The sequence below is a fragment of the Mus pahari genome, chromosome 19 (genome assembly GCF_900095145.1).
Source record: "Mus pahari chromosome 19, PAHARI_EIJ_v1.1, whole genome shotgun sequence".
Lineage (NCBI taxonomy): Eukaryota > Metazoa > Chordata > Mammalia > Rodentia > Muridae > Mus > Mus pahari.
Genome location: NC_034608.1, coordinates 86,709,405 through 86,735,111, shown reverse-complemented (window position 1 = coordinate 86,735,111; position 25,707 = coordinate 86,709,405). Strand labels below are relative to the sequence as shown.

The 25,707-nt window shown below is 43.2% G+C and overlaps 1 protein-coding gene across 2 annotated transcripts; it reads right to left on the bottom strand.

Moving 5' to 3' along the window:
- Positions 1–6,957: 6,957 nt before the first annotated feature.
- LOC110336289 (zinc finger protein 709-like) lies at positions 6,958–24,402 on the bottom strand. Of its 2 annotated transcripts, none has more exons than XM_021218720.2 (4): positions 24,331–24,402; positions 10,358–10,484; positions 10,094–10,154; positions 6,958–8,360 (listed from the first exon to the last, which is right to left on the bottom strand). In XM_021218720.2, the coding sequence occupies exons 1-4, from the start codon at positions 24,394–24,396 to the stop codon at positions 7,280–7,282; spliced, it is 1,335 nt and encodes a 444-aa protein (XP_021074379.2). In that variant the 5' UTR covers positions 24,397–24,402; the 3' UTR covers positions 6,958–7,279. The 2 variants fall into 2 exon arrangements, with proteins under 2 accessions (XP_021074379.2, XP_029388056.1); XM_029532196.1 differs by lacking the exon at positions 24,331–24,402 and adding an exon at positions 22,571–22,610.
- Positions 24,403–25,707: the final 1,305 nt, after the last annotated feature.

The following is a 25,707-nucleotide window of genomic DNA, read 5'->3' as shown; positions in this document are numbered from 1 at the left end:
CTTTTTGGTGTTTGTCTCTGTCTTAGGAGCTCAAGAGCATGGTTTCCCATCTCTGACTATGGACCTTCAAATGCACACTCTTTCCCATTCAGACCATAGCCACGAAGGACATATGAATATGCACTCAATGCATCTCTTCATATCGATGAATGACTGGCATGGTGTACAGCTGAGCTTGCTGAAAGTGATCCTGTGTGAAGGCAACCAATCTGTTTAAGATACAAACTCCAAAAGTTAAAAGCAACAAGATTATGTTTAGGAGATATTTGGGAATGTATCCACATAAGAGGAGCTTTTTGCCATAATAATCCTGTAGGTGTATGAGTCGTACGAAAAGTCAGCAAATGCAAAGAATGATCTAAATAAGTAACAAATTATTTTTCAATAGCTCTTTCTACTTGTTGTAAGGCCAGCAATCCTTCAGAGGTTAAAGATCAAGGGGAAGTAGGATGGCACTCCCTTTAAGAACATCAAATAAGGGCTGGAAAGATGGCTCAGTGGTTAAGAGCACCCACTGCTCTTCCAAAGGTCCTGAGTTCAAATCCCAGCAACCACATGGTGGCTCACAACCATCTGTAATGAGATCTGATGCCCTCCTCTGGTGCATCTGAAGACAGCTACAGTGTACTTAGATATAATAATAATAATAATAATAATAATAATAATAATAATAAATAAATCTTAAAAAAAAAAAGAACATCAAATAAGGCTTTCAATTTTCCTGTAGTAAGCTTTAAATAGGGACAAAGCCAATTGATATCACATAACAGTTTTTGAAAATCATTTAAAGTTTTTAAACTGTACCTATGGATATTTATTTTCTGGGGATAAACAGCTTGATCTGTGAGTCTAAAGTCTAAATAATTATAAGGAACCTGAGTCTGTACCTTTTCTGGAGCTATATGTAGTCCTTTGTCAGCTAATGCCTGTTGTAAATCTCTATATCATAAAAGCAAGTCCTGAGAATCTTTTCATGCTAACAAGTCGTAACTTGTGTAATGTATGATGGATATCATTGGCCACGGCTGTCTTATAGGCTGAATGGCTTGTGCCACGAATTAGTGACATAAGATAGGACTATTAGCCATGCCCTGGTTTTTTTTGTTTGTTTTTTGTTTGGTTGGTTTGGTTTTTTTCGAGACAGGGTTTCTCTGAGGTCCAGTCTCACACTTCCTGTGGTTGCTCTGGTAAGTTAAAAAACAAGATTTTCCTGGCTTGGCAGCAGCTTCATGACCCCATAAGCTGCTTGCTGTGGGTGTATGGGAGTCTGAGGCTGGCTCCTCTGCTCATTTCCCAACATGGGACGGCATTGAATATCTGTTTTAGATCTACATTCCCTGGCCCAATGATTACCCTTCTTGCATCGAGGACAAATTCCTGGGGTGTAACCTGATTGTCTGCTCATGCCTCTGTTCCTGGGACAATCTTTTTTTGTTTGTTTTTGAGACAGGGTTTCTCTGTATAGCCCAGGCTGTCCTGGAACTCACTCTGTAGACCAGGCTAGCCTCAAACTCAGAAATCCGCCTGCCTCTGCCTCCCAAGTGCTGGGATTAAAGGCGTGTGCCACCATGCCCAGCTCGGGACAATCATTTTTAAAATGACCCAAAACCTCCACATTTAAAACATCCTGTATTTCCTCGGGACAATCATTTTTAAAATGACCCAAAACCTCCACATTTAAAACATCCTGTATTTCCTTGTGTCTGTGAAAGCATCTCTCGCACAGTGGTCCCTTGTAAGGCAGCAGCCATAGCCAGACCCTGATTGTCTGAGGGTCTGATTTCTGCACAAAGAGGAATGTATCCAGATAACTCTGTGTTTTGTATGGCCTGATAGCAGCTTGACATGCTGCATCAGCATTCTCATAAGCTAACTGTGTAACAAAAGGAATTCCTACTCGAGGAACTCAAAAAATTCTGCCAGCTGCTTTTAGCAGCCTATCCACAAATTCCTGAAATGGTTCATCAGGAGCTTGTTTGATACCAGATAGATTGCCACTGAGATCCCCTTTTGTCGGTAATTGATTCCAAGCACGGCAGGCAGCCACTGCAATCTGTGAGTATACTCCTACTGGTAGCCCAATCTGATTAGCATTAGCTTCATATTGACCCTCTCCTAGAAGCATGTTAATATCCCATTCTGCCTGCTTGCCAATGTTACCTGCCTGAGCATTCATTGTAGCAGTTCTCTTACTAGCTTTACACCATTCAGAACTCCAAAGTAAGTAATCTCCTCCTGACAAAGGAGTCTTACAAATAGTTTTCCTCATCTTGGGGTGTTAAATTTGTCTCCATGACAGTATCCAACAAAGCTTGTGTAAAGGGAGCTGTAGGCCCATACTGTGCCATAGCTGTTTTAATTATTTTATCACTTTGAGCTCCAACGTCTGTTTTCTGACTCTATTGCCCTGCTGGTCAATTATCTCAATCAACTACAGGGAAAGATAGCACATCAGATATATCTTGCCCTTTTCCTTGAGCCTGATTCACAGCTCTTTTTAGCTATGATTGGCGTATCTCAAAATCGTTGCCCTTTCCCGCACCTGATACATTCTTTAGCTCCTGTAGCTCATTAGTCAACTTAATTCCAACTCTAACTTATACACTTGCATATCCATCTGGGCAGCATCTCCTGCAGTAAAGGTCATTGGCAGAACAGAGGGTATGTAAGGAGGCCAATCCTTACCATATTTCGCAGCCCCCTTTTCTAAATGAGCTTCCTCCTCTGAAGCTAGCTCATCATCAGTGTCTCTGTACTTGTCTGATTTAGAGTTGAGAGAGCCTTTTTTCTGAGGAAGCCCTCTCTGACAGGCATTCAGCTAATGCCTCTGAGGTCTCTTCATCAATAGCATCTTTTATAAGTACCCAGAGGCAGAGGGTGGTAGAATCTGCCTGGGTGGTTCTCAGAACTTACCCAATTTTTCCCCAGGTTTCCTTATCCAAAGTTCTTTCTTCTTGAGACCATGGGCAGCATGAATCTATCTGATCTAAAATGTTTTCTAACAGCTGTTATTTAAATCCTGCTCCTCTTACCTGAAGCAGCTCTTTGAGGCTGCAGACAAATGCCTGTTTAGAATTCCCCTATCCCATCTACACTGGCAACCCTAGGTGAATTCAGCATCTGGTCAGCATCTCTTCAACCTTGCCTGTATCCCCTTATTGCACCTCCTACAACAGCCTCCAAAAGATGAAATTTATGGTTAGTGCTAGCATTAATGCTGCTTGTTGCTTACCACCGTGCAGGATACAATTACTTCTTCCATTTTCTGTGGATCCATCAAGACAGCATTTCTCAGTTGATTCCCCCCCTACCCCGGTGTGCTCAGTCCCCTCGTTTGGGTGCCACCTGTAGCTGTCCAGCAGTCAAGGAGAACTGGGTACCTGAAAGGGGGCTGGAAATGAAAAAGGATGGGTGGGTGAGAGAGAAGGATGAAGCCAAGACAAAGTTTTCTGCTTCAAGGCTCAAAGTTTAATATTCAGCTCTGTGTTTATATAGGAAAAATCTTTGTTTCAACTGAATTATGTTGCAAAGCAAGCTTGGCAGGCAATCTGCTTCTGTAGGAAATTGCAGGTGCTGCAAGGTGGAAGACCAACTGTGGCAAACAAAGTCTGTTTAGCCTGCTCAAGGCTGGGGGAAGGGTATAAGGTGTTACAGGAATATGGGGAGAGTGGAAGAGAGGAAATGGGAGATAAAGGTCAATTCCATCATTTCATTGTGCACATGTATGAAATTATCAAAAATAAAGGAAACATTTAAAAAATGTATGTCACCCTGCTATCAGGGAAAAAGAGACATGATGGAAGAATGAAATCTTTCTCGTTCTACTAACCAATGATGATGACAATGACAGGAGCTGGTCTGTCCATCTCTCCACAGCTTCAGGGAATCCAGTCAGTGCCATTCCAACACTGACCACTAGAGTGTTCCCTAAAGGTGTCTGGATATTCAGTGCTCCATTGTGGATTAACAGATTTTGTTTATAATTTTTTTAAAAAATTACACACACACACACACACACACACTCCATGATGTGTGTGTGGCAGTTAGAGGACAACTTGCTGCATTCAGTTCTTGTCTTTCAGTATGAGTTCAGATACTGAATTCTCTTGGCAGCAAGTGAGCCATCTTGCTGGCTCCTGCTGGCTTCTTGGGTTCTAGCTCTTGTCCCAAGGGAGAGCACCCCCCCCCCCTTTCTGGAACTGTTTTCCTCATCTGAAAAACGGGTGGGGTGTTTTAGAGCCTTCACAGATTGCCTTTTCCTGGTGCAGAAGGCCATAGCCCAGGTCAGAAAGTGGGGATAAAGAACCTTGGGCTATTCTGGAAGGTTCAAAAATATGCTGCTTATGTCTTACCATTTTAAAGATGGTGCTGGAGGACTTCATTCAGCTGAAGAACAAGGCTGTACCTCCTAATAGTGCCGCTCCCTATGGGGCAAATATTCAAACACATGAATCTATGGAGGCCACACCTATTCAAATCGTCCCAGAAAGGGAGGATGCCTCCCACCATGTCCTGTCTTCTACGCACTGCCCCCTTTCTCTCTGGGTGTCACAGAGATGCAGGGACTGGCAGATGCCCAACATGACCTAGTTTTTATTCCCACATTCCCTGCAAAAATCACACCATGAAACAGACTGAGATTTATTAGGGAGTGTTGGGGGTGGGGAAGCACAAAAGGCTGCTTCCAAGTGAGGATGGGAAGGAGGGAGTGCTGGGGAAATAAACACAGGGCCACTAAACTACTGAATGACTGACTCCTCAGGGAAAGTCAATTTTCTTTTCTTTTTTTTTTTTTTTAAAGATTTATTTATTTATTATATGTAAGTACACTGTGGCTGTCTTCAGACACTCCAGAAGAGGGCGTCAGACCTTGTTACGGATGGTTGTGAGCCACCATGTGGTTGCTGGGATTTGAACTCCGGACCTTCGGAAGAGCAGTCGGGTGCTCTTACCCACTGAGCCATCTCACCAGCCCGAAAGTCAATTTTCATATCCATTAGCAAACAGAGCTCCACATAGTGGCAGTGTTGGAGCCAGGGATATGCATCTGAGGCAGCATTATAGCATTCTCCAGACATGGATGCCAATGGGGCTGGAGAGAGGGCCCAGCACTAGCTCTTACAGAGCACCTACTGTTGGTTTTCAGCATCCATGTCAGGTGGCATACAGCCACCTGTAAGTTCAGCTAGAGGGGATCCAATGCTCTTCTCTGGTACTTGAACACACATACGCACACACTCCCACAAGCATACAGAACAATACTATTTGTATATAAATGAGTAAACTTTGTGCTGAAAAGTATGTTATATTAGAAAAACATGGAGTATATTAAAATGATAAAGTACAGCCATAACTATCCAGTGACAAAATCTGGTGCAACTGCAGGCTTTTCCATCTGTGCCCAAATTCCCAAGATACTGACTTTGATGAGTGATTACCTAGGCTATAGACCTGGGCTTGTTCCCCAACTAGCTTTGGCTTAATTAACCCATTGATTGTATTCTAAGTCTTGGCACATGGCTAGCTCCTGCTCCTCAGTTCACGTGACTGTCTCTATCATCTCCTCCCGCACCTACCTGACTGTAGCCCAGAATCTACTCTCCCTGCCAGAACTCCCACCTATTTTTTTTTTTTTTTGCCTAAGCTAGTAGGCGAACAGCTTTTTTTATTTTTTATTTTATTTTGGACAGGTGATGCCTCCATACGATACATAAGAGTCTCTACAAACTGGACAATATTCAAAGTCATTTTTATTGGTCCTTTAACCACAAAAGTACTTAAATTATGATTAAATGTATGCATATTTGAACTATATTTTATTTTACACTTATTATTGTATACACACTTGCCATGGCACGTGTGGAGGTCAGAAGGCAACTAAAAGGAGTTGGTCCTTTTCTCCTTTTCTAGGACTTGAACTCAGGTTATCAGGGTAGGCAGCAAACTCCTTAATCCACCAAGCCATCTTGCCAGCCCTTGAAATCATTTCAATTTACTTGTAGGATCTAACTTTGTTAAGATGCAATAAATAATTTTTTCAACAAGGAAAAAAAAAACACTCCCACTGAATACACACATAGCCCAGGAATCTTGGCAGACAGCTATGGTCCCACTTGGAGACTGAAACTGGAACCAGGTAGGTTCTGATGAACACAGATATTTCAGCATGACTCACTCTGCCCTCAATAAATAGATATTAAAACCACCCCAAAACAATTGCTTAAAACCCACAAAAGGGGTTGAAAGATGCAGGAGCTATGGACTGGGAGTATACTGCCTGCTGGACAAGGGGCAGCTGTTTCTGAAGCTTTGGCTATGTAAAAGAAGGGGGTGGGGAATGCACATGAAGGTGGGAGGGAGAAATGTTGAGGAGTGTTTGGGGTGACTTGGGGTAGATATAATCAAGGCAGTAAGTATGCACATTTGAAACTGTAGAATAAACAAAACTAAACCCAAAAATACCAACAGAATTATGACTAAGAATCAAAAACCCACAGTAGACTGACGGACACATTTAGCACCGAGCAACTGAGAGAAACCGCAGGACACTTGTGTTTCCCCTGGTGGCTGGCTTCTAGGCAGCACTGGGACCAACAGGTTTTATACTTCTTAGGTTCATGAGATTTGGAAAGTCATTTCATGGGTTTGAGGACATTTGTTAACTTGGTAAGAATCCAGCTATTTCTTCCATTTACAGAGTTTGGGTCTGTGGTGGTTTGCATACATAAGGCTGCACCCTTCTTAAGACTTTCTCCAGCCGGGCGTGGTGACGCACACCTTTAATCCCGGCACTCGGGAGGCAGAGGCAGGTGGATTTCTGAGTTCNAGNCCAGCCTGGTCTACAAAGTGAATTCCAGGACAGCCAGGGCTACACAGAGAAACCCTGTCTTGAAAAACCAAAAAAAAAAAAAAAAAAAAAAAAGAGACTTCCTCACACTGCTAAAGTTCAAGGTGAAACGGAAGAGGCCAACAGCCATTGATTTCTCTCTCTTCACTATGTCTTCCCATGTATGCTAGCAAGGATGGTCAGAAAGCTTTCCCAAGGTCTCTATGTGGAAGTCATCTTCAGTAAGTCCTCAGAGCTGAAATGCTTCCTGATACTCTTTCAATTTAGAGGGTTTTGTCACATCAAACTGTGGCGTGTACTGAGACTTTGGCACACATACTGCATTCATAGGCTTGCTTTCCACTGTGAAAAATTTTTTTTTTTTAATGAGGAGCTGGAATGTGTAGAGCTCTTTTATGTATTTAAATTATACTTAAAACTATCCCTCTCCAATTAACTATGTGTAGTCATGTGTCTCCGAAGACTTTTGGAATATGAGAACACCTTACCACACTCCTTACACTCATAGGACTGCCTTTTGTGTGTTCTCATGTGATTTTGAATGTAACTGGAACAACTAAAGGCTTTCCCACATTCCTTACATTCATAAGGCTTCTCTCCAGTGTGAGTAGTCTCATGGTTGCGTAAAGAAGAAATGTATTTAAAGGTTTTCCCACATTGTTTACATTCATAAAGCTTTTCTTCGTTGTGGCATTTTTTGTGGTTTCGAAGGGAATAGACATAGGGATAAGCTTTCCCACACACTTCACATTTGTAAGGCCAGGCTCCACTGTGAGTCCCTAAATGTCTTCTGGCACAGTGGCCAGAAGTGAATGTCTTTCCGCATTGCATACATTCATAAGGTTTCTCTCCAGTGTGAATTCGCTTGTGTGCTTGAACATGGCTGGAATGTCTAAAGGTTTTCCCACATTGCTTACATTCATAAGGTTTCTCCCCAGTGTGAGTCCTTTTATGCAGTCGAAAAGAACAGTACCTCATGAATGCTTTCCCGCAGTGCTTACATTCATAAAGTTTTTCTGTTGTATGAAGCCTTTTATGCATGTCTAGGGAACTGGAAGTCCAGAACATTCTTCCACATTCCTTACATTCAGGTATCTCTCCAGAGTGAATTGTTTTATGTTCCCTAAGGGCAATAGCATTAGGGAATGCTTCTCTACATACCATGCACTTGTGCCTATCTGCACTGTGAGTTAGCATATGCCTTTCAACACAGTGCTGGTAACTGAAGGCTTTCTCACAATACTTACATTTATATGGTTTCTCTCCAGCGTGAGTCTTTTTATGTTTTTTAAGGGAGCCAAGGCACGTAAAGGCTTTATCACATATTTTACATTCATAGTATTTCTTCACATATTTCTGATAGTCACATGGTCTGTATTTAGAGTTGGATGTAGTGTGCCTCTTCAGGGATGACTGACTGGCAGTGTGACATTCAGGAAGCTTTGGCTGGGCAACCGTTTCTCCACATGGGTCATTGTTTTTAAGTTCACAGTCTCTCTTTACCAATTGGACTCTGTAAAAATTGAGAAATACAACCTTAAGAGTTTGCTTATTAGTGATTTAAATTTGTGAGTAGATATTAGATTTACATTGGGACCATTCACAAGGCAATGTAGGCTTTATGCGCTGAAGGGTGGGCAGATGAGGGAGTCCAGAGTGAATATGTAAGGAGGGGATAACATCCTAAGTGAATATATATGCTGATATGGGCATGACTACGTCTGACTAATGAGAACAGCAATGCCTTGCTCTGTGAATGCGAATGCTGACCGTCTGTACAAGTGAGTACTACTGTTCACAGATGACTGACCAGTGTGTGCAAAGACCAGCGACTGTAGCTTGGACTGCTACCTCTCAGGGACTAGCTCTGTGGTGTACATAACACAAGTGCTCAGGTTCTAGCTGCTGCACAGAGGGTGCCACTCCATCAGAGTGCACGTGCCCACCCACCTCTAGCTTTCCTTTACACCGTCATCCTTTCCTCACTTCCCTGCAGCCCAGCCATGGCTCCTGGGCAGAGCCATGTAGGGCATGCTACTGAAGAGAAGTTTTAACGTAAGTGGATTTAAAGGTCTGAAAGACAGCTAAACCACAGCTACTATTATTACTTTTTAAGATTTAAGTGTGTGTGTTTGTGTGTTTAAATGATGTGCATGTGTTAGTCTAAGTGAGAATGAGCTCCACAGGCTCACATATTTAAATGATTGGTCACTAGTTGGGGCACTGCTTAGGAAGGATTAGGTGTGGCTTTGTTGGAGGCATTCTACTTCGGGTAGGGAGGGGGCTTTGAAGTTTCAAAGCCTGTGCCAGACTCAGCCTCCTTCTGTCTACTACAAACCTGTGGGTCAGACATAAGCTTTCAGCTACTGCTTTCTGCACCATGCCTATCTGATGGCTGCTGAGCTCCCCACAGTGAGGCCATGGACTCACCCTGAAAACTAAAGCAAGCCCCCAAGTAGGTGCTTCCTTTTTAATCAGTGCTTTGATTGTGGGTCTTCATAGCCATAAAATGTAACTAAGGCAGCAGTGGTACCAGGGACAGGCATTGCTGTGACAAACCTGACTCTGGATTAGGAAAGTGGGGCTTATGACCATCCTAGTAGGAGGCTGGAAGACAGCTGAGAGAAAGTGGACTATGGAGGACCAGCTCAAGAGGTTTCAGACAAAACAGAGACTAAGCCAGAGACCATTTTAGTGATATTTTGGCAAAGAATCTTTATAGTAAGTAAAAAGTAAGTCACTGTATGTGTCTGTGCATGTGTGTGCACAAACAACAAAGGCCACAAGAGGGTGCTGTGAGCTCTGAAACTGCAGGCAGTTGTTAACTGCCTGATGTGGGTGCTGGGGACCAAACTTGGGCACTCTTTAAAAGCAGCAAGTACCAATGAGCTATCTCTAGCTACCATGGCTAGTACTGAAGCAGTATTTATCTGAATTATCTTAAATCTTTTATACTTAAAGGCTTCAAGGGATCAAAACATCTTAAGAAATCTCTTATATTTAAAGCCTTCAAGGATCAAAATTAGGTTGCCAGGTGTGCATGGTATCTTGGCCCCAGCTGGAATGTTGTTCCTACATAAAGGATTCTGCAGACCTCAAATATCCACAGCACATATAAGCATTCATTTTCCGAGCTTAGAGTTTAAAACAAACAAACAAGTCTGATTTTGTGCTATTTTTAATATTTTCCTGATATCCAATGATTCTCTTGAGGAACACAGCTACCTCTTTGTGGGTATTCATTACCTCAAATTTCTCTCTAGACTTCTGAAATAAGCTTCCAAATCCCAGCATTCCCAGTTTATGCCTAAAATACAGATACAGAACAATTAAAAAAAAAAAAAATCAATGAACAAGCAAAATAAATAAATAAAAAGTATAACAAGATCATTAGGTGTTTAGTGCAACCATTAGATGTTTAAAGGCCAACCCTGACTGACCATGGTGCACCCATCTTCATTCCAAATCAGCACTTAGCAACAGTGAGTGAAGCCAGGGTATCAGGCTCACCTACAGAAGTCAAATTCCTATAGGTCTCCAGCATCACATCTCCATAGAGACTCTTCTGGGAAGGGTCCAGCAAAGCCCACTCATCCTGGGTGAAGCGCACAGCCACGTCCTCACAGGTCACCGAGGCCTGAAACATCCCATACATTACTACAGATAAGGAGACTGGCAGCAGCATGCTGACTTCAATCAGTTCCAGGACCAGGTAATCAGATGTAGTGTCTGCACTTTCTCCCACACTGCAACTGTGATTTTAAGCAACAAATAGATTTCTGTTGCTGTGATAACTCTGACCAAAAGCAACTTAGGTGAGGAAAGAATGTACAATGGTTTGAATGAAAATGGAGGTGTGTCACTAGGAAAGCATTCACTTGGAGACTTGCTTACAGTTCCAGAGGAGTCATCCATAGCCATCACTTGGAAAGCCTATGCCAGTCCCAGTGTGCTCTGCTTCATGCTTGTGGATAAATGTAAGCTTCCAGCTACTACTCCACTGTTATATCTGCCTGCCTGCCACCATGCTCCCTGAAACCATGGCCATGGACTCTCTCTGAAACTGTAACTATGCTCCCAACTAATCTCTAAGTTGCCTTGCTCATGGTATCTCTTCACAGCACAGAAAAGTAGCTAAGATGGTTTATTAGGCTTACATTTCCAGGTCACAGTCCATCAGTGAGGCAAACCTGCACACGGACTGAAGCAGGAATTTGGAACAGAAACCATGGAGGAACAGTGTTGGCTCACTTGAAGGCTCATACTCAGCTAGCTTTTTTACATAGCCCAGGACTATTTCTCCAGGGAATGTTATTGCCCACAGTGACAACTAGCAACCAAGACAACTGCTCACATGCCAGTCTCATCTGGACAATCCCTCAATTGAGACTCCCTTTCAGATGACTCTGTACTGTATCAAGTTGACAGTCAAAGCTGAGAAGAACAGGTACACAGAAGGCAATGATGTATACAGTATGTACTGGTAACACAGAAGCAGAGGTCAGAGGATGCGGGAACCTCGGAGCTGGTCTGGACTAGTTGCACTAAAAAGCATGTATCATAAGCTTTTCCAGGTTCTAGTCCATGGTTCCTGGGGTGCAATGTGCCTTCTAGTTCCTGAGAGAGAGGCATACTCCCTCAAGCAGTAAAGCATTAAGGCCAGTTTGTGTTTCTCTGTATGTTCCCTTGGAAGTCAAGGTATAAAAAGTCTGAGGGCTCTCAATAAAATTGTCATAGCCTCAATGTTGCTGTGACCCCTCCAATCAGCCTGGCTTAATTCTTCAAGACTATATCATGTGACCTGGGCCCTGTAAGTAAGCATGAATAATTACAAGAGTACAATTCACAGGAAGCAGTTCTGTCCTTTTACCACATGGGTCTCAGGGATCAAACTGAGATGCTAAGGCTTGGCAACAAGCACCTTTGTCTGCCTGGACATCCACCTGGACCTTAACATCTACACAGGGGCTGCAGAACTTGACCTAATACAATGCTATTGTCTAGGGTGCTGAAGGAGTTAATACAAATTTCCAAGACTGTCCCTGAGCAGCCAGTTCAGTGTTCAACCTCAGATTGCATCTGAGATGGCTCAGTGGGTGATTGCTACCAAGCCTGGTGATCTAAGCTCAATCCCTCAAGGCCACGTGGTAGGAGGAGAGAAGTGCCTCCTGTAAATTGTTCTCCGACCTCCACACAAATGGCATGGCTAACTCCCCCAAACAAACGCACTTATTAATAAATAACAATATATTAGCGCTACACAACCAATATGAGATTAAGTTTTAAGTATTGCCACCATGGAAAATTATGCATGTGAATTAATGTATTAACTATTCGACATGTATACATATTCCCAAGTATGCTTTAGTTTATAACTATATTCAAATGTCAGTTCAATGTTATACAAACAGCCTCCATCTCTTGGCCTACCACTTGATCTCAAAATTATAGAAATACTTTAAAATATAACTATAAAACAAGAAGAAGAGGTAGCTCTCGAGTAAGAACACTTGATGCACTTGCAGAGGACCCAAGTTCAGCCCCCAGCATCCATTTCAGGTAATTTATAGCCACCTGTAGCTCCATTCCAGGGGATCCAATGCCTTCTTTTGCCCTCCAAGGCCACCTGTATACACATGGCACACAGAGACAAATAGAAGCCAATTATTTCAGAGGTGATAAGCTCCTTCATGGTCCTGCAGCTGTGACTCTCCTACCATGATGAACTGGAAATTGAAATTGAGCTGAAGTAAACCTCCTTTCCTTTAAAAGAAATGCCAGGAGAAACGTGTACTTCTAGCACTACCTGAAAGGAGGATGGACTACGTAAATTAACTGCAGACTAAGTACACAGAAGCTTGAGGAAAACTACAAGAGATGAAACAATGCTAAGGCAGTTAGCTGCCCATGAAATTGCAAACCCTTACTGGTACGTTTCTAAACAGGGTTATCTTAACAATACAGCAGAGGGGTGGCTAACAGTGAGCAGAGATGGCTCTGCTCCTAAGAGCACTTGCTGTTTTTCCAGAGGAAGCAAGGCAATTTGCAGTGTTCAGACTGGGTGGGTCACAACCTCTTATAATTCCACATCCAAGGTATCCAGCATCCCCTTTATGTATAAAACAGACACAGATACAGACACACAGACACACACATGGAGAGAGAGAATCTTTAAAAAGGACTCTCTCAGATTCTATAGTTTTATAGAGAGACCATGGCAGATGCAAAACCAGGAGAACAGGAGAACTAAAATTCAAGAAAACAACAAAAGGAAAATCCTGTTCTTTGAAAAGATGGATGAGATTAATAAAATTCAACTAGTCAAACTAAAAAAAGGAGAGAAGGTGGATGAAAAGGCTCAGCAGGTAAAGGTGCTTACAGCCAAGCCTGATGACTCGAGTTCAATCCCTGGGACCCACAGTGGAAAATAAGAACTAATTTCTAAATGTTCTCTGACCTCCTCATGTACTCCATGGCATATGTAGACACACACAGATACACACACAAAAATAAGACAGTCTAGAAATAACCAATTCATGATAAAAGACAATCCAGTGAACATGATCTCATGGAAATTAAAGGGACCACAAAGAAATATTATGAACAATTCCAGGCCCACATATTTAATAACTTGATTGTAATTAACCAATCTTTGGAAAGAAATGATATACTAAAGTTGAGATTAGTAGAGGTAATATTAATAGGATGAATGAGGCTCAAGGCCAGTCCTGTATGAAGCCCCTATCGGCTCCAAACCTTACTATTTTTCCCACCAAAGATCCAACCAATAAAACCAAAATCTTACATCATACCACGAAATAGAATGGTCTTATTTTAGAGGCAAGGTTTCATTATGTAATTCGAGTAGTCCTAGAACTTACTATGTACCCAGGCTGGCCTTAAACCCTCACCTCATCCTTCTGAATGCTGGAATTACAGGTATGTTCTGTAAGGCCTGATAAGGATAACAAATTCTCACCTGCCGATTAAAACAAAAGTTCTACAGAGGAAATTCACCCAGGAAAGCAGCTGGTGTCACTTCCAGTTCACAGGGGAGCCCATATTCTGAAGGCTAGATGCATTTATCTGGCCCCACTGGTACCTGGAATTCTGCTGAAAGGGTCATGAGAGTAAGCCTGGGAACTTGGTGCTATCACCGATGAACCTGAGGCTGGTGAGAGGGCTCAGCAGGTAAAGCTGCTTATCACTGTCACTCCCCATCCCCTGCAGACAACAAATTAAGAGTGTAGGTGGATGGAGAGATAGCTTAGCAGTTAAGAGCACGTGTTCTTTTAGGTAACCTGGGTTCGGTTCCCAGGACCCATGTGGTGGCTCACGACTACCTCCAGCTCCAGGGGATCCATTGCTCTTCAGACCTCTGTGAAATTTAGGCATGCACCTGGTGTACATGCATGCATACAGACCAAACACATAAAATAGAGATAAGTCTTAAAGAGATAGAAAAGAAGGAAAGAAAGGAAGGCAGGGGGGAGGGAAGAGAGAAAAGAGGAGGGAGGAGGGGAGGGAGACTGGCTGGAGAGATGCTTAGCAGTTAGCATTCAGTCCACTCTAGCAAAGGACCTATGTTTGGTTTCTGGCATCCACAAGGCAGCTCACAACTATCTGTAAGTGCAATTCCAGGGGATGTGATGTGCTATTCTGGCTTTGGGAGATACCAGGCATGTACATGATGCCTATACATACATGTAGGCAAACATTCATACACATAAAAAGAAAGGCGCTAGAGATGGTTCAGCAGTTGAAAGCACTCTTGTAGAGGACCCAGGTCAGTTCCCAGCACTCAACAGGTGCCTCACAACTGCCTGTAATTTTAGCTCTAAGGGCTCTAACACCGTCTTCTAGACTCTGTGGGCACCTCTGAACTTGGTTTTTCCTATAAAAAGCCTTCCATAAGAACAGATTGGTACAATTAGGCTCTGGAGTCCTTTTCTGTGGTCTTGATCGATCGGGGTGTGTGTTCCATAAACTATTTTTGCTTAACTGAGATGTGTGTATATGGCTTGTGTGCTGACTCCTGAATCCTAACAACAACCATCAATAACTCCAATTCCAGGGGATCCAATGTCCTCTTCTGGCCTGTTGGTACCAGTGTGCAAGCATGCACACAAGTACACAGTATGTGTGTAGCTGACTTACTTCAGTGCAGGCATCCCTTCCTACATGCCTTCCAAGTAAGATCAAGACCTCTATTCATCACTTTATTTTCATATTTATTGCTGTTGTTTTGAGACAGGGTTTCTCTGTGTAGCCCTGGCTGTCCTCGAACTTGGAGATTCACCCTCTGCACTCACCCTCCCTCCTCCCCCAGAGCTCGTATTAAAGGCTTGTACCACCACTGCCCAGCTTATCTATCTATCTATCTATCTATCTATCTATCTATCTATCTATCTATCTATCTATCTATCTACCTACCTACCTATTTACCCACCTATCTTGTTGCTATTGAGACAATTTCCATGTAACTCAGGCTGGTCCTAAGCAGCCAAAGGGTGGCCTAGGACTCCTGACTCTCCTGCTTCTACTTCCTCGTAGTAAGATCACACTCATAGGCCATGCCTTTGCCCTGGTCTTGCTGGCGACTCAGGGACATACCACCATTCCTGGCTTACTAGGAATAAATTTGCCTTCTTCAATGTGTTCTTCCCCTTTTACTTTAACAAATTTTACATGTATGGGTATTTTGCCTGCATATATGTTCTATGTGTCATGTGTATGCTTGGTACCTGCAGAGGCCAGAAAGAGTTACTGACAGTTGTGAACCACCATGTATCAATGTGTAATTTAAAGACGGTGCCTTATGTAGCTAATGCTGAGTCTGGCATTGAATTCTTGATCTTTCTGCCTTTACTTCCCAAAGTGCTGAGATCATAGACCTAAGCTACCATGTCTTCCACTCACATACAAAGGAAGATAAGGAGGGACTGGAGAGAAGAGCTGGATCATCAGTTAAGAGCATTTACAGCTCTTACAGCTCCCAGTTCCCACATGGAGTGGTTCAAAACTGTCACTAATGCCAGATCCAAGGGAATCTGACACCCTTGGCTTCTATCGGCACCTGCACTCATGTGCACAGAGAGACATACAAACTCATACATGTACACATGGTTACAATAAAATAAAGACAGCATGGATGCAAGGGGATTTCTTGGGGAAAAGAGGGATGGATGGAAGAGGGTGATATAATGATGGAGTGGGAGAGATGCCTCAGAAGGTAGAAGGACTTCTGCTGCGTAGAAGCATGAGTTTGGACCCAACAAAAGCTAAACAAGAAAATGTTTCTTCTTCTTTTTCTTTTTTTCTTTCTTTCTTCTTTTTTTTTTTTTTTTTTTTTTTTTGTTTTTCGAGACAGGGTTTCTCTGTGTTGTCCGGCCTGTCCTGGAACTCACTTTGTAGACCGGGCTGTCCTCGAACTCAGAAATCCTCCTGCCTCTGCCTCCCGAGTGCTGTGATTAAAGGTGTGCACCACGATGCCCGGCAAGAAAATGTTTCTTAAATTCTGGTCTGCACCTCCACTGAAACCTGTGGCATATAAGTGATATAGCTTCCCTCCCACTGGCCTCCACAGACTACCTGTTTCCCAGGTCTGCCATAACCAGGAACACAAGGACACAGGGAAACAGGAAGACTGCCCTAACCAAAGACAGCACTACCTACCTCTCAGGAGGCCAGCTCCAGTCCAAACCACCCAGGCCAATTAACTCCAGAGATCACCAGATGGCAAAAGGCAAGTTCGAGAATATAATCCGGCACTATCAGAACCCAGTTCTCCTACCACAGCAAGTCCTGGATACTCTAACACATTTCAAGAGCATGATTCTGACCTAAAAATCTCATCTTATGAAGATGATAGACACCTTTAAGGAAGATATGAATAACTCTCTTAAAGAAATACATGAAAACACAGGCAAACAGATAGAAGACCTTAAAGAGGAAACAAATAAATCCCTTAAAAATACAGGAAAATATAACTAAACTGATGAAAGAATTGAACAAAACTGTCTGATACCTAAAAAAATGGAAATAGAAACAATAAAGAAATCACAAGTGGAGGCAACCCTGGAGATGGAAAATCCACGAAAGAGATCAGGAGTTACAGATGTAAGCATCACAACAGAATACAAGAGAAGAGAGAATCTCAGGCATAGAAGATACCATAGAAGATATTGACACAATTGTCAAAGAAAATACAAAGTCCAAAAAACTCGTAACTCAAAACATCCAGGAAATTCAGGACACGATGAAAAGATCAAACCTAAGAATAATAGGAACAGAAGAGAGTGAAGATTCCCAGCTTAAAGGGCCAGAAAACATCTTCAACAAAACCACAGAAGAAAACTTTCCTAACCTAAAGAGAGGGCCATAAACATAAAAGAAGGCTACAGAACACCAAACAGATTGGACCAGAAAATCCTCCTGTCATATAATAATAAAACCACTAAATGTACAGAACAAAGAAAGAGTGCTACCACACCCACCCACCCACACCCACCTCACTGCCCTGGCATTCTCCTACACTGGGGAATCAAGCCTTCACAGGATCAAGGGGCTCTCTCTCCTCCCATTGATGCCAGACAATATCATCCTCTGCTACATATGTCAATGGAGCCATGGGTCCCTCCATTTGTACTCTTTGGTTGGTGTTTTAGTCCCTGGGAGCTCTGGGGGGTCTGGTTGGTTAATATTGATGTTCTTTCTATGGGGGTGCAAACCCCTTCAGCTCCTTTAGCCCTTTCTCTAACTCCTCCATTGGGGTCCCCATGCTCAGTCCAATGGTTGGCTGTGAGCATCTGCCCTTGTATTTGTCAGGTTCTGACAGAGCCTCTCAGGAGACAGCTATAACAGGTTCCCGTCAACAAGCACTTCTTAGCATCTGCAATAGTGTCTGAGTTTGGTATATGGGATGGATCCCCAGGTGGGGCAGTCTCTGGATGGCCTTTCCTTCAGACTCTGCTCCACACTTTGTTCCCATATTTCCTTTAGACAGGAACCAATTCTGGGTTAAAAATTTGGAGATGAGTGGGTGGCCCCATCCCCCAACTGGAGGCCTTGACTAACCTCTGGATATGGTCTCTACAGGTTCTCCCTCACCAGACTTCTAAAGAGAGATGCTAAAAGCCAGAAGATCTGGGACAGATGTCATGCAGACCCTAAGAGATGACATATGCCAGCCCAGGGTATTATACCCAGCAAAACTCTCAGTCACCATAGATGGAGAAACCAAGATATTCCATGACAAAACCAAATTTAAACATTATCTTTTTACTAATCCAGCCATACACCAGACACTAGAAGGAAAACTCCAACATAAGGAGGGTAATTACACCCAAGAAAACACAAGAAATTAATCATCTCGCAACAACAAAAAAAGAAGAGAATCCCACACCCATAATATCACCTCCAGCAACAAAATAACAGGGACTAACAATCACTGGTCTTCAATCTCTCAACATCAATGGACTCAATTCTCCAATAGAGACACAGGATAACAGACTGGATATGCAAACAGGATTCATCATTTTGCTGCATCAAGAAAAACATTTCTGCCACAAAGACAGACACTACCTCAAAGTAAAGGCCTGGAAAAAAGTTTTCCAAGAAATGTTCCCAAGAAACAAGCTGGAGTTGCCATTTTAATATCCAATAAAATAGCCTTGAACCAAAAGATATAGGGAAGGACACTTCATATTCAAAGTAAAAATCCACCGAGATGAACTCTCAACTCTGAACATCTGCGCCACAAATTCAAGGGCACTCACAGTCTTAAAAGAAACTTTACTAAAGCTCAAAACATATTGAACCTCACACAATAATAGTGGGGGATGTCAACAATCCACTCTCACCAATGGACAGATCACTGAAACAGAAACTAAACAGAGAAGCTGCAGTGAAACTAACAGAAGTTATGAACCAAATGAATTTAACAGATTAGATCTACAGAACATTTCATTCCAAAACAAAAGAATACACCTTCTCTGCACCTCATGGAACCTTTTCTAAAACTGACCATATAATCGGACACAAAACAAGCCTCAACAGATACAAGAAGACTGAAATAATCCCATGCATTCTATCAGATCATCATGGACTTAGGCTGGACCTCAATTACAACAGAAAGCCCTCATATGTGTGGAAACTGAACAACTTTCTACTGAACTCTGGGTCAGGGAAGAAATAAAGAAATGAAAGACTTTCTAGAAATTAATGAAAATGAAGGCACAGCATACCCAAACTCATGGAACACAATGAAAACAATGCTGAGAGGAAAATTCATAGCACTAAGCACCTACCTAAGAAAACTGGGAAGATCCTACACTAGCAACTTAGAAGCACACCTGAAAGTCCTAAAACAAAAAGAAGCAAGCGCATCCAAGAGGAGAAGGCAGGAGGTAGCCAAACTCAGGGCTGAAGTTAACCAATTAGAAACAAAGAAAACAATACAAAGAATCAACAAAACTGCTTCTTGGAAATGATGATTTTCTAGACAGATACTACACACCAAGATTAAATCAAGATCAGGTAAACTATCTAAACAGTCCCACAACCCCTAAGGAAATAGAAGTCATTAAAAACCTCCCAATAAGGGCTGGTGAGATGGCTCAGCAGGTAAGAGTACCCGACTGCCCTTCCGAAGGTCCTGAGTTCAAATCCCAGCAACCACATGGTGGCTCATCCATAAGGAGATCTGACGCCCTCTTCTGGAGTGTCTTAAGACAGCTACAGCGTACTCACATATAATAAATAAATAAATAAATAAATAAATCTAAAAAAAAAAAAAAAAAAAAAACTCCCAACAAAAACAAGCCCAGGACCAGATAGATGGATGGCTTTAGTACAGAATTCTACCAGAACTTCAAAGAAGAGCTAATACCAATACTCCTCAAACTATTCCACAAACTAGAAACAGAAGGAACACTACCTAATTCATTCTATGAAGCCACTATTACTCTGATACCTAAACCACACAAAGACCCAACAAAGAAAGAGACCTTCAGACTAATTTCACTTATGAATATTGATGCAAAAATACTCAATAAAATTCTAGCAAACTGAACCCAAGAACACATCAAAAAAAAAATCATTATTCACCATGATCAAGTAGGCTTCATCATAGGGATGCAGAGATGGCTCAATATAAAAAGAAAATCCATGAACGCAATCCACTAGATAAACAAACTCAAATAAAATAAATTGCATGATCATCTCATGAGAAGCTGAAAAAGCCTTTGACAAAATACAACACCCCTTCATGTTTAAAGTCTTGGAGAAATCAGGAATTCATTGCACATACCTAGATGTAGTAAAAGCAATAAACAGCAAACCAACAGACAACATCAAATTAAACGAAGAGAAACTTGAAGCAAGCCCACTAAAATCAGGGACAAGGATGGCCACTCTCCCCCAATCTATTCAATCTAGTACTTGAAATTCTAGCTAGAGCAATTAGAAAACAAAAGGATATCAAGGGGTACAAATTGGAAAGGAAGAAGTCAAGGCTTCACTATTTGTGAATGATAGTATACCTAAGTGACCCCAAAAATTATACCAGAGAATTTCTACACTGATAACCAACTTTGGCAAAGTGGCTGGATATATCCAAAATAATAAAAAATATCTTGGGGTAACTCTAACCAAGCAAGTATAAATTCTTGCCTGTAGAACAAGAACTTCAAGTTCCTGAAGAAGAAATCAAAGACTCAGAAGATGGAAAGATCTTCCATGCTCATGATCAGTAGGATTAACATAGTAAAAATGGCCATCTTATCAAATGCAATCTACACATTCAATGCAATGCCCCATCAAACTTCAATACAATTCTTCAGACATGGAAAGAGCAGTTCTCAACTTATATGGAAAAACAAAAAACCCAGGATAGCCAAAACAATTCTCAACAATTAAAGAACTTCTAGGGGAGTCACTACCCCTGACCTCAAGCTGTACTATAGAGCAACAGTGATAAAAACCACATGGTACTTGCACTGAGACAGACAGGCCAATCAACGGAATAGAGTTGAAGAACCAGAAATAAACCCACATACCTACCGTCACCCAATCTTTAACAAAGAAGTCAAAACCAAACAGTGGAAAAAGGAAAGCACATTATCAAATGGTGCTGGTCTAACTGGTGGTGTGCATGCAGAAGAATGCAAATAGACTCATATTTATCACCTTACACAAAGCTCAAGTACAAGTGGATCAAGGACCTCCACAGTGTATCTAAAACTAGATACACTGAGCCGGGCACACACCTTTAATCCCAGCACTTGGGAGGCAGAGGCAGGCGGATTTCTGAGTTCAAGGCCAACCTGGTCTACAAAGTGAGTTCCAGTGACAGCCAGGGCTATACAGAGAAACCCTGTCTCAAAACAAAACACCAAAACCAAACAAAAAAAATTAGATACACTGAATCTAATAGAAGAGGAAGTGGGAAATAGACTCAAACACATGGGCACAGGGGGAAATTTCCTGAACCGCACACCAACTCTAAGAATTAAGAATAACTATTTTTTATATTTTGGGCAGATACAGCTCTTAATGACTTCTTTTCCCAGAGCTACCCCGACATAAAAGCTAAATTGGAGAGGGGACCCCTGACTCCACAGGCAGTATCCTGGTGCTAACACTATTGACAAATGCAACCTCATGAATCTAAAAAGCTTCTGTAAGGCAACGGACACTGTCAATAGGACAAATCAGCAACCTACAGATTGGGAAAAAAAAATCTTCAGTAACCCTACATCTGGTAGAGGGCTAATATCTAAAATATATAAAGAACTCAAGAAGCTAAACTACAAAAAAAAAAACCAAATAACCCAGTTAAAAAAATGGGGTATAGGGAGGGCTAAACAGAATTCTCAAAAGAGGAATCTCAAATGGCTGAGAAGCACTTAAAGAAATGTTCAACATTCTTTTTCACCAATGAAATGCAAACCTATCAACTTTGAGATTCCACCTTACACAAATCAGAATGGCTAAAATCAAAACTCAGGTAACAGCTGGGTGTGGTGGCACACGCCTTTAATCCCAGCACTGGGGGGGGGGGGGGGGGGGGGGGGGGGGGGGGGGGGGGGCAGAGGCAGGCAGATTTCTGAGTTCGAGGCCAGCCTGGTCTACAGAGTGTGTTCCAGGACAGCCGGGACTACACAGAGAAACCCTGTCTCGAAAAACAACAACAACAACAACAACAAAAAAAAGCCACTCAGGTGACAATACATGCTGGAGAGTATGTGGAGAAAGAGGTACACTCCTCCATTGCTGGTGGGACTGCAATCTGGTACATTTGGAATGTAAATAAATACAATAATTTAATAAAAAAAAAAAGATCTAAAAAAGAAGAAAATGTTTTTGGTTTTTTTATTGAAAGTTCTGAGAACTTTAACCCAGCCCCAGGCTGAGGCCACATATAGCCCCTCCTTTATAGCTACCGTAAGATGAGAATGAGGTGACTGGGGCTCACCAGCTTTCAGTCTAGCAGAGAAAGTGTGAGCCCCAGATACTGCCTGTTGCCAACCAAGTGCTTGAGTAAAGGCCCAGTGCTGGGCACCTGGGGGGTCTAAGGAGGTCTGGAATTTTCTAGGGTCCTGGTAACTCCCGAGAGCTAAAGTTCCCAAGAGGAAGAGGAGAAGGAGGGAGAGAGAGGAAGAGATGGAGAGGGAGAGAACAGGAGCTTACATTAAGGATTTTGAGGTCAAAATGACTGCTTACCTTGAAGATCATGGAGAGAGGTGACTATACACCTTTAACACTGGCACCTGGGGTCAGAGGAAGGAGGATCGCTGAGGTCCCAGGCAAGTCTGCTCTACGAGTTCCAGGGCCACAGAGGCCATCTTAAGGGGCTGGAGAGATGGCTCAGTGGTTAAGAGCACGTTCCTTTTCTAGGGGTCCTAGGTTCAGTTCCCACACACCCACAAGGTCCACTCAAAAGATTATGCAGAGTTTAAATTATTGAGGGCTATTTTTTGGCCCCCTGAAATTATTAAAAATCCTACAATTCTTAGTCAACCATTAGCTTCCATCAAACCCAGAATATCTGAGAATGTGAGATACAGTGTCAGAAAACCCCAGGATTGAGTTCACATTTTCTGTAAACCTGTGGCCCACTGACACCTTTGATAAATACTTCCTGACTCTTTTTTCCTTTTTTAAGTATTTTCAAGGTGGGGTTTCTCTGTGTAGCCCTAGCTGCTCTGGAACTCACTCTGTAGACTAGGCTGGCCTCAAAATCAGGTTATCTGTCTGCTTCTGCCTCTTCAGTGCTGGAATTAAAGGCCTCCACCACCACTCATGTAACTATTTCCACAGTGGGACATAGAGGGCTGTTGGGGGGTTCCAGTCATGGCCACTCAGTAACTTTGCCTGTCTTCCTTGCTGAGAGTTGTGTTTTTTCTGCTAATATACTCTGTATTATTTATTCTTCGATTGCTCTCAAGGTTTCACTTCTGTTGTGGGACTGGGTCCTTGTTTCTGTCCACAAGCAGGACAGCTGCTTCAGGGTCCAGACACAAGTTATGAAGTAGTACTGGTCAGTTGGGGGTTACAGTGGGCCTCCCACCCCCACTGCTTTTGTTTGTGGTGTACCAGGAAAAGGAGAAAACTACAGTAGCTGAAGGGAAATTTTTCCAAGATGATGTGATTTGTTGTTGTTGTTGTTGGGGACCAAAGCTCATCTACATGCTCCTTTTCTCAAATCCTAGGAACACATGGTCCCACCAGGTTTGTGCCCTTCGTCCAACCTTGAGCAGGCTGGCTCAGACCTGGTTTGCCACAGTTGCTAGCCCACCTAGGGTGGAGTCTCCTGACCTAGGTGAGGTCTATTGTCTGCCACCGCTGCAGCTTCCTGCAAGAGGCCGCTACCTGCTGAGCCAGTTTTCTGGATAAGATCCTGGCAAATGGGGGGGATGGGTTACCCCCCCTCTAAAAATCAGACTCAATAATTAAACACTGGGCCTTGATCGGAAACTCTGTCTTGGTTTCATTCCTCTCTCGTCTGTCCTTCCCATCCGTCCCCAGTTTTCCTTTCAGGAACCCAGTTCTCCGCGGCCGCTGGTGGCTACACAGGGTTGTGAATAATCACCTAGGAAATGCATCTTTATAAAAGGTAGTGAAAAAGAAAGGAGAGGCTGGTGGGATCTTCAGCTGAAAAGGCGCTTGCGGCCAAGCCTTAGACTTGGCGTTCGATCTCCAGGTGCAAGGAGAGGCCGGACTCAAATTACTTCCCCATGGGCCCCACCTCGATAAACAAGTGTAAACTTAAAACTTCAAAAAGAACACAAAACCAGCCCAAAGAGCAAATGAACTCCGTGGGGACCCTATGTAGTCACAAGCATACATGATGGTCCCCTTTTACACCGCGGTGGGCACCGGAGTGGGGTTGCAAACTCTCGGCAAGTTCCGAGCTTCCGACTGCGCAGAGCCCGCCACTCCCCTGCCCTCCGCTCCCACCCGCGTCTCCGAGCTGCACTCACCATGGTGCTCGCTCGTCTCGCCTGAGCTGCGATGCGCCGGGTGTCACAGCCGCGTACCACGCGCATGGCTAAGCCGCCAAGGACAGCGCCGAACATGGCGGCGCCCCGCCCACGAGCGGCTGCCCGCTGCTGATTGGACGGCTCTGCTATGCGCGATCGCGATTGGCTGCGGGGTCTCCGATGGACAGGACCAGCGACCCATCGCCTTCAGCATAGTCCGGAAACTATGGGGTTCGCTCAGGTCTGGGGTTCGCCGAGGCACTCCACAGCAGGCTCAGGTCTGACTGGGCTGGTGCGCCTGGCTGAAGGTAAACGAGCGAGTTAGAGTTGCGGGCTAACCCTAGGCTGCTTAGTGAGAGGTTAAACTGGGCTGCAGGAGACCTTGTCTCCAAAAAGGACACAAGAAAAGCCAGATTTATTCGCGGAAAATTGGGTGTGATGACACACACACAACCTGTCATCCCAGCACTGGGGAGATGGAGGCAAGAGGTCTCCATGCTCCTAAGGTCTTGGGCTTGTTCTAAGAACATCTGAAGGGCAGCAGTCTCCCTGAGGAGTGGAGACTGCAGAGATACCACCAGGCACAGTCTTTGCTTTAGTATCACCCCTGGCTCACCCCTGGCTTTAGTATCAGGTACTGAGTCTCCTCAGGTGATCAAGGGTGATGATGACCTACGTATCGGTTGGTCTTCTCTTGGTCCTCTCTGAGTCTTGGGGATGCCCTTGACAGATGCAACTGTGACCTCTCTCTCATCTGTGGGGATGGTGTCATTCATACCCTCTCATTTCCCCTTGGGATACCTTTTAGAAAATCTCTACTGAGGCTGTCTTAGCTCATTTGTAGGTTATTTTTTCTTCCACTCCTCTATATACTTTTTCCACACTATCAACCCCCTAACACTAGGTAGAGAGAGAAAAGGATATAAGGGAAAGGGGGCAACATTATCATTAGACTACTTCCTGCTAATTAGGGGCATTGAGTTCCTTGGGGGCAAGTTTGCCCTCAGGATAGCTAATTTCTTCCTCATCGTGTTTCTTCTTTGTTCATGACTACTTAACAAACCATGGCTAAAACTCCTGAAAAGACACTTTTCCAAGAAAAGACAAGTGAAAGTAGTGTTCTCACAAAGGAGACAGTCACTATTATGACTCAAAAGAGTCTAGTTTATGTTATAGGAAACGGGTTGTGGATGCCTCTGAAATCCCAGGGGAAAGATTATAAAATTCCAGAACCCAGCAGGGCGTGGTGGCACACGCCTTTAATCCCAGCACTTGCAGTAGGATTTCTGAGTTTGAGGCCAGCCTGGTCTACAAAGTGAGTTCCAGGACAGCCAGGGCTACACAGAGAAACCCTGTCTCAAAAAACCAAAAAAAAAA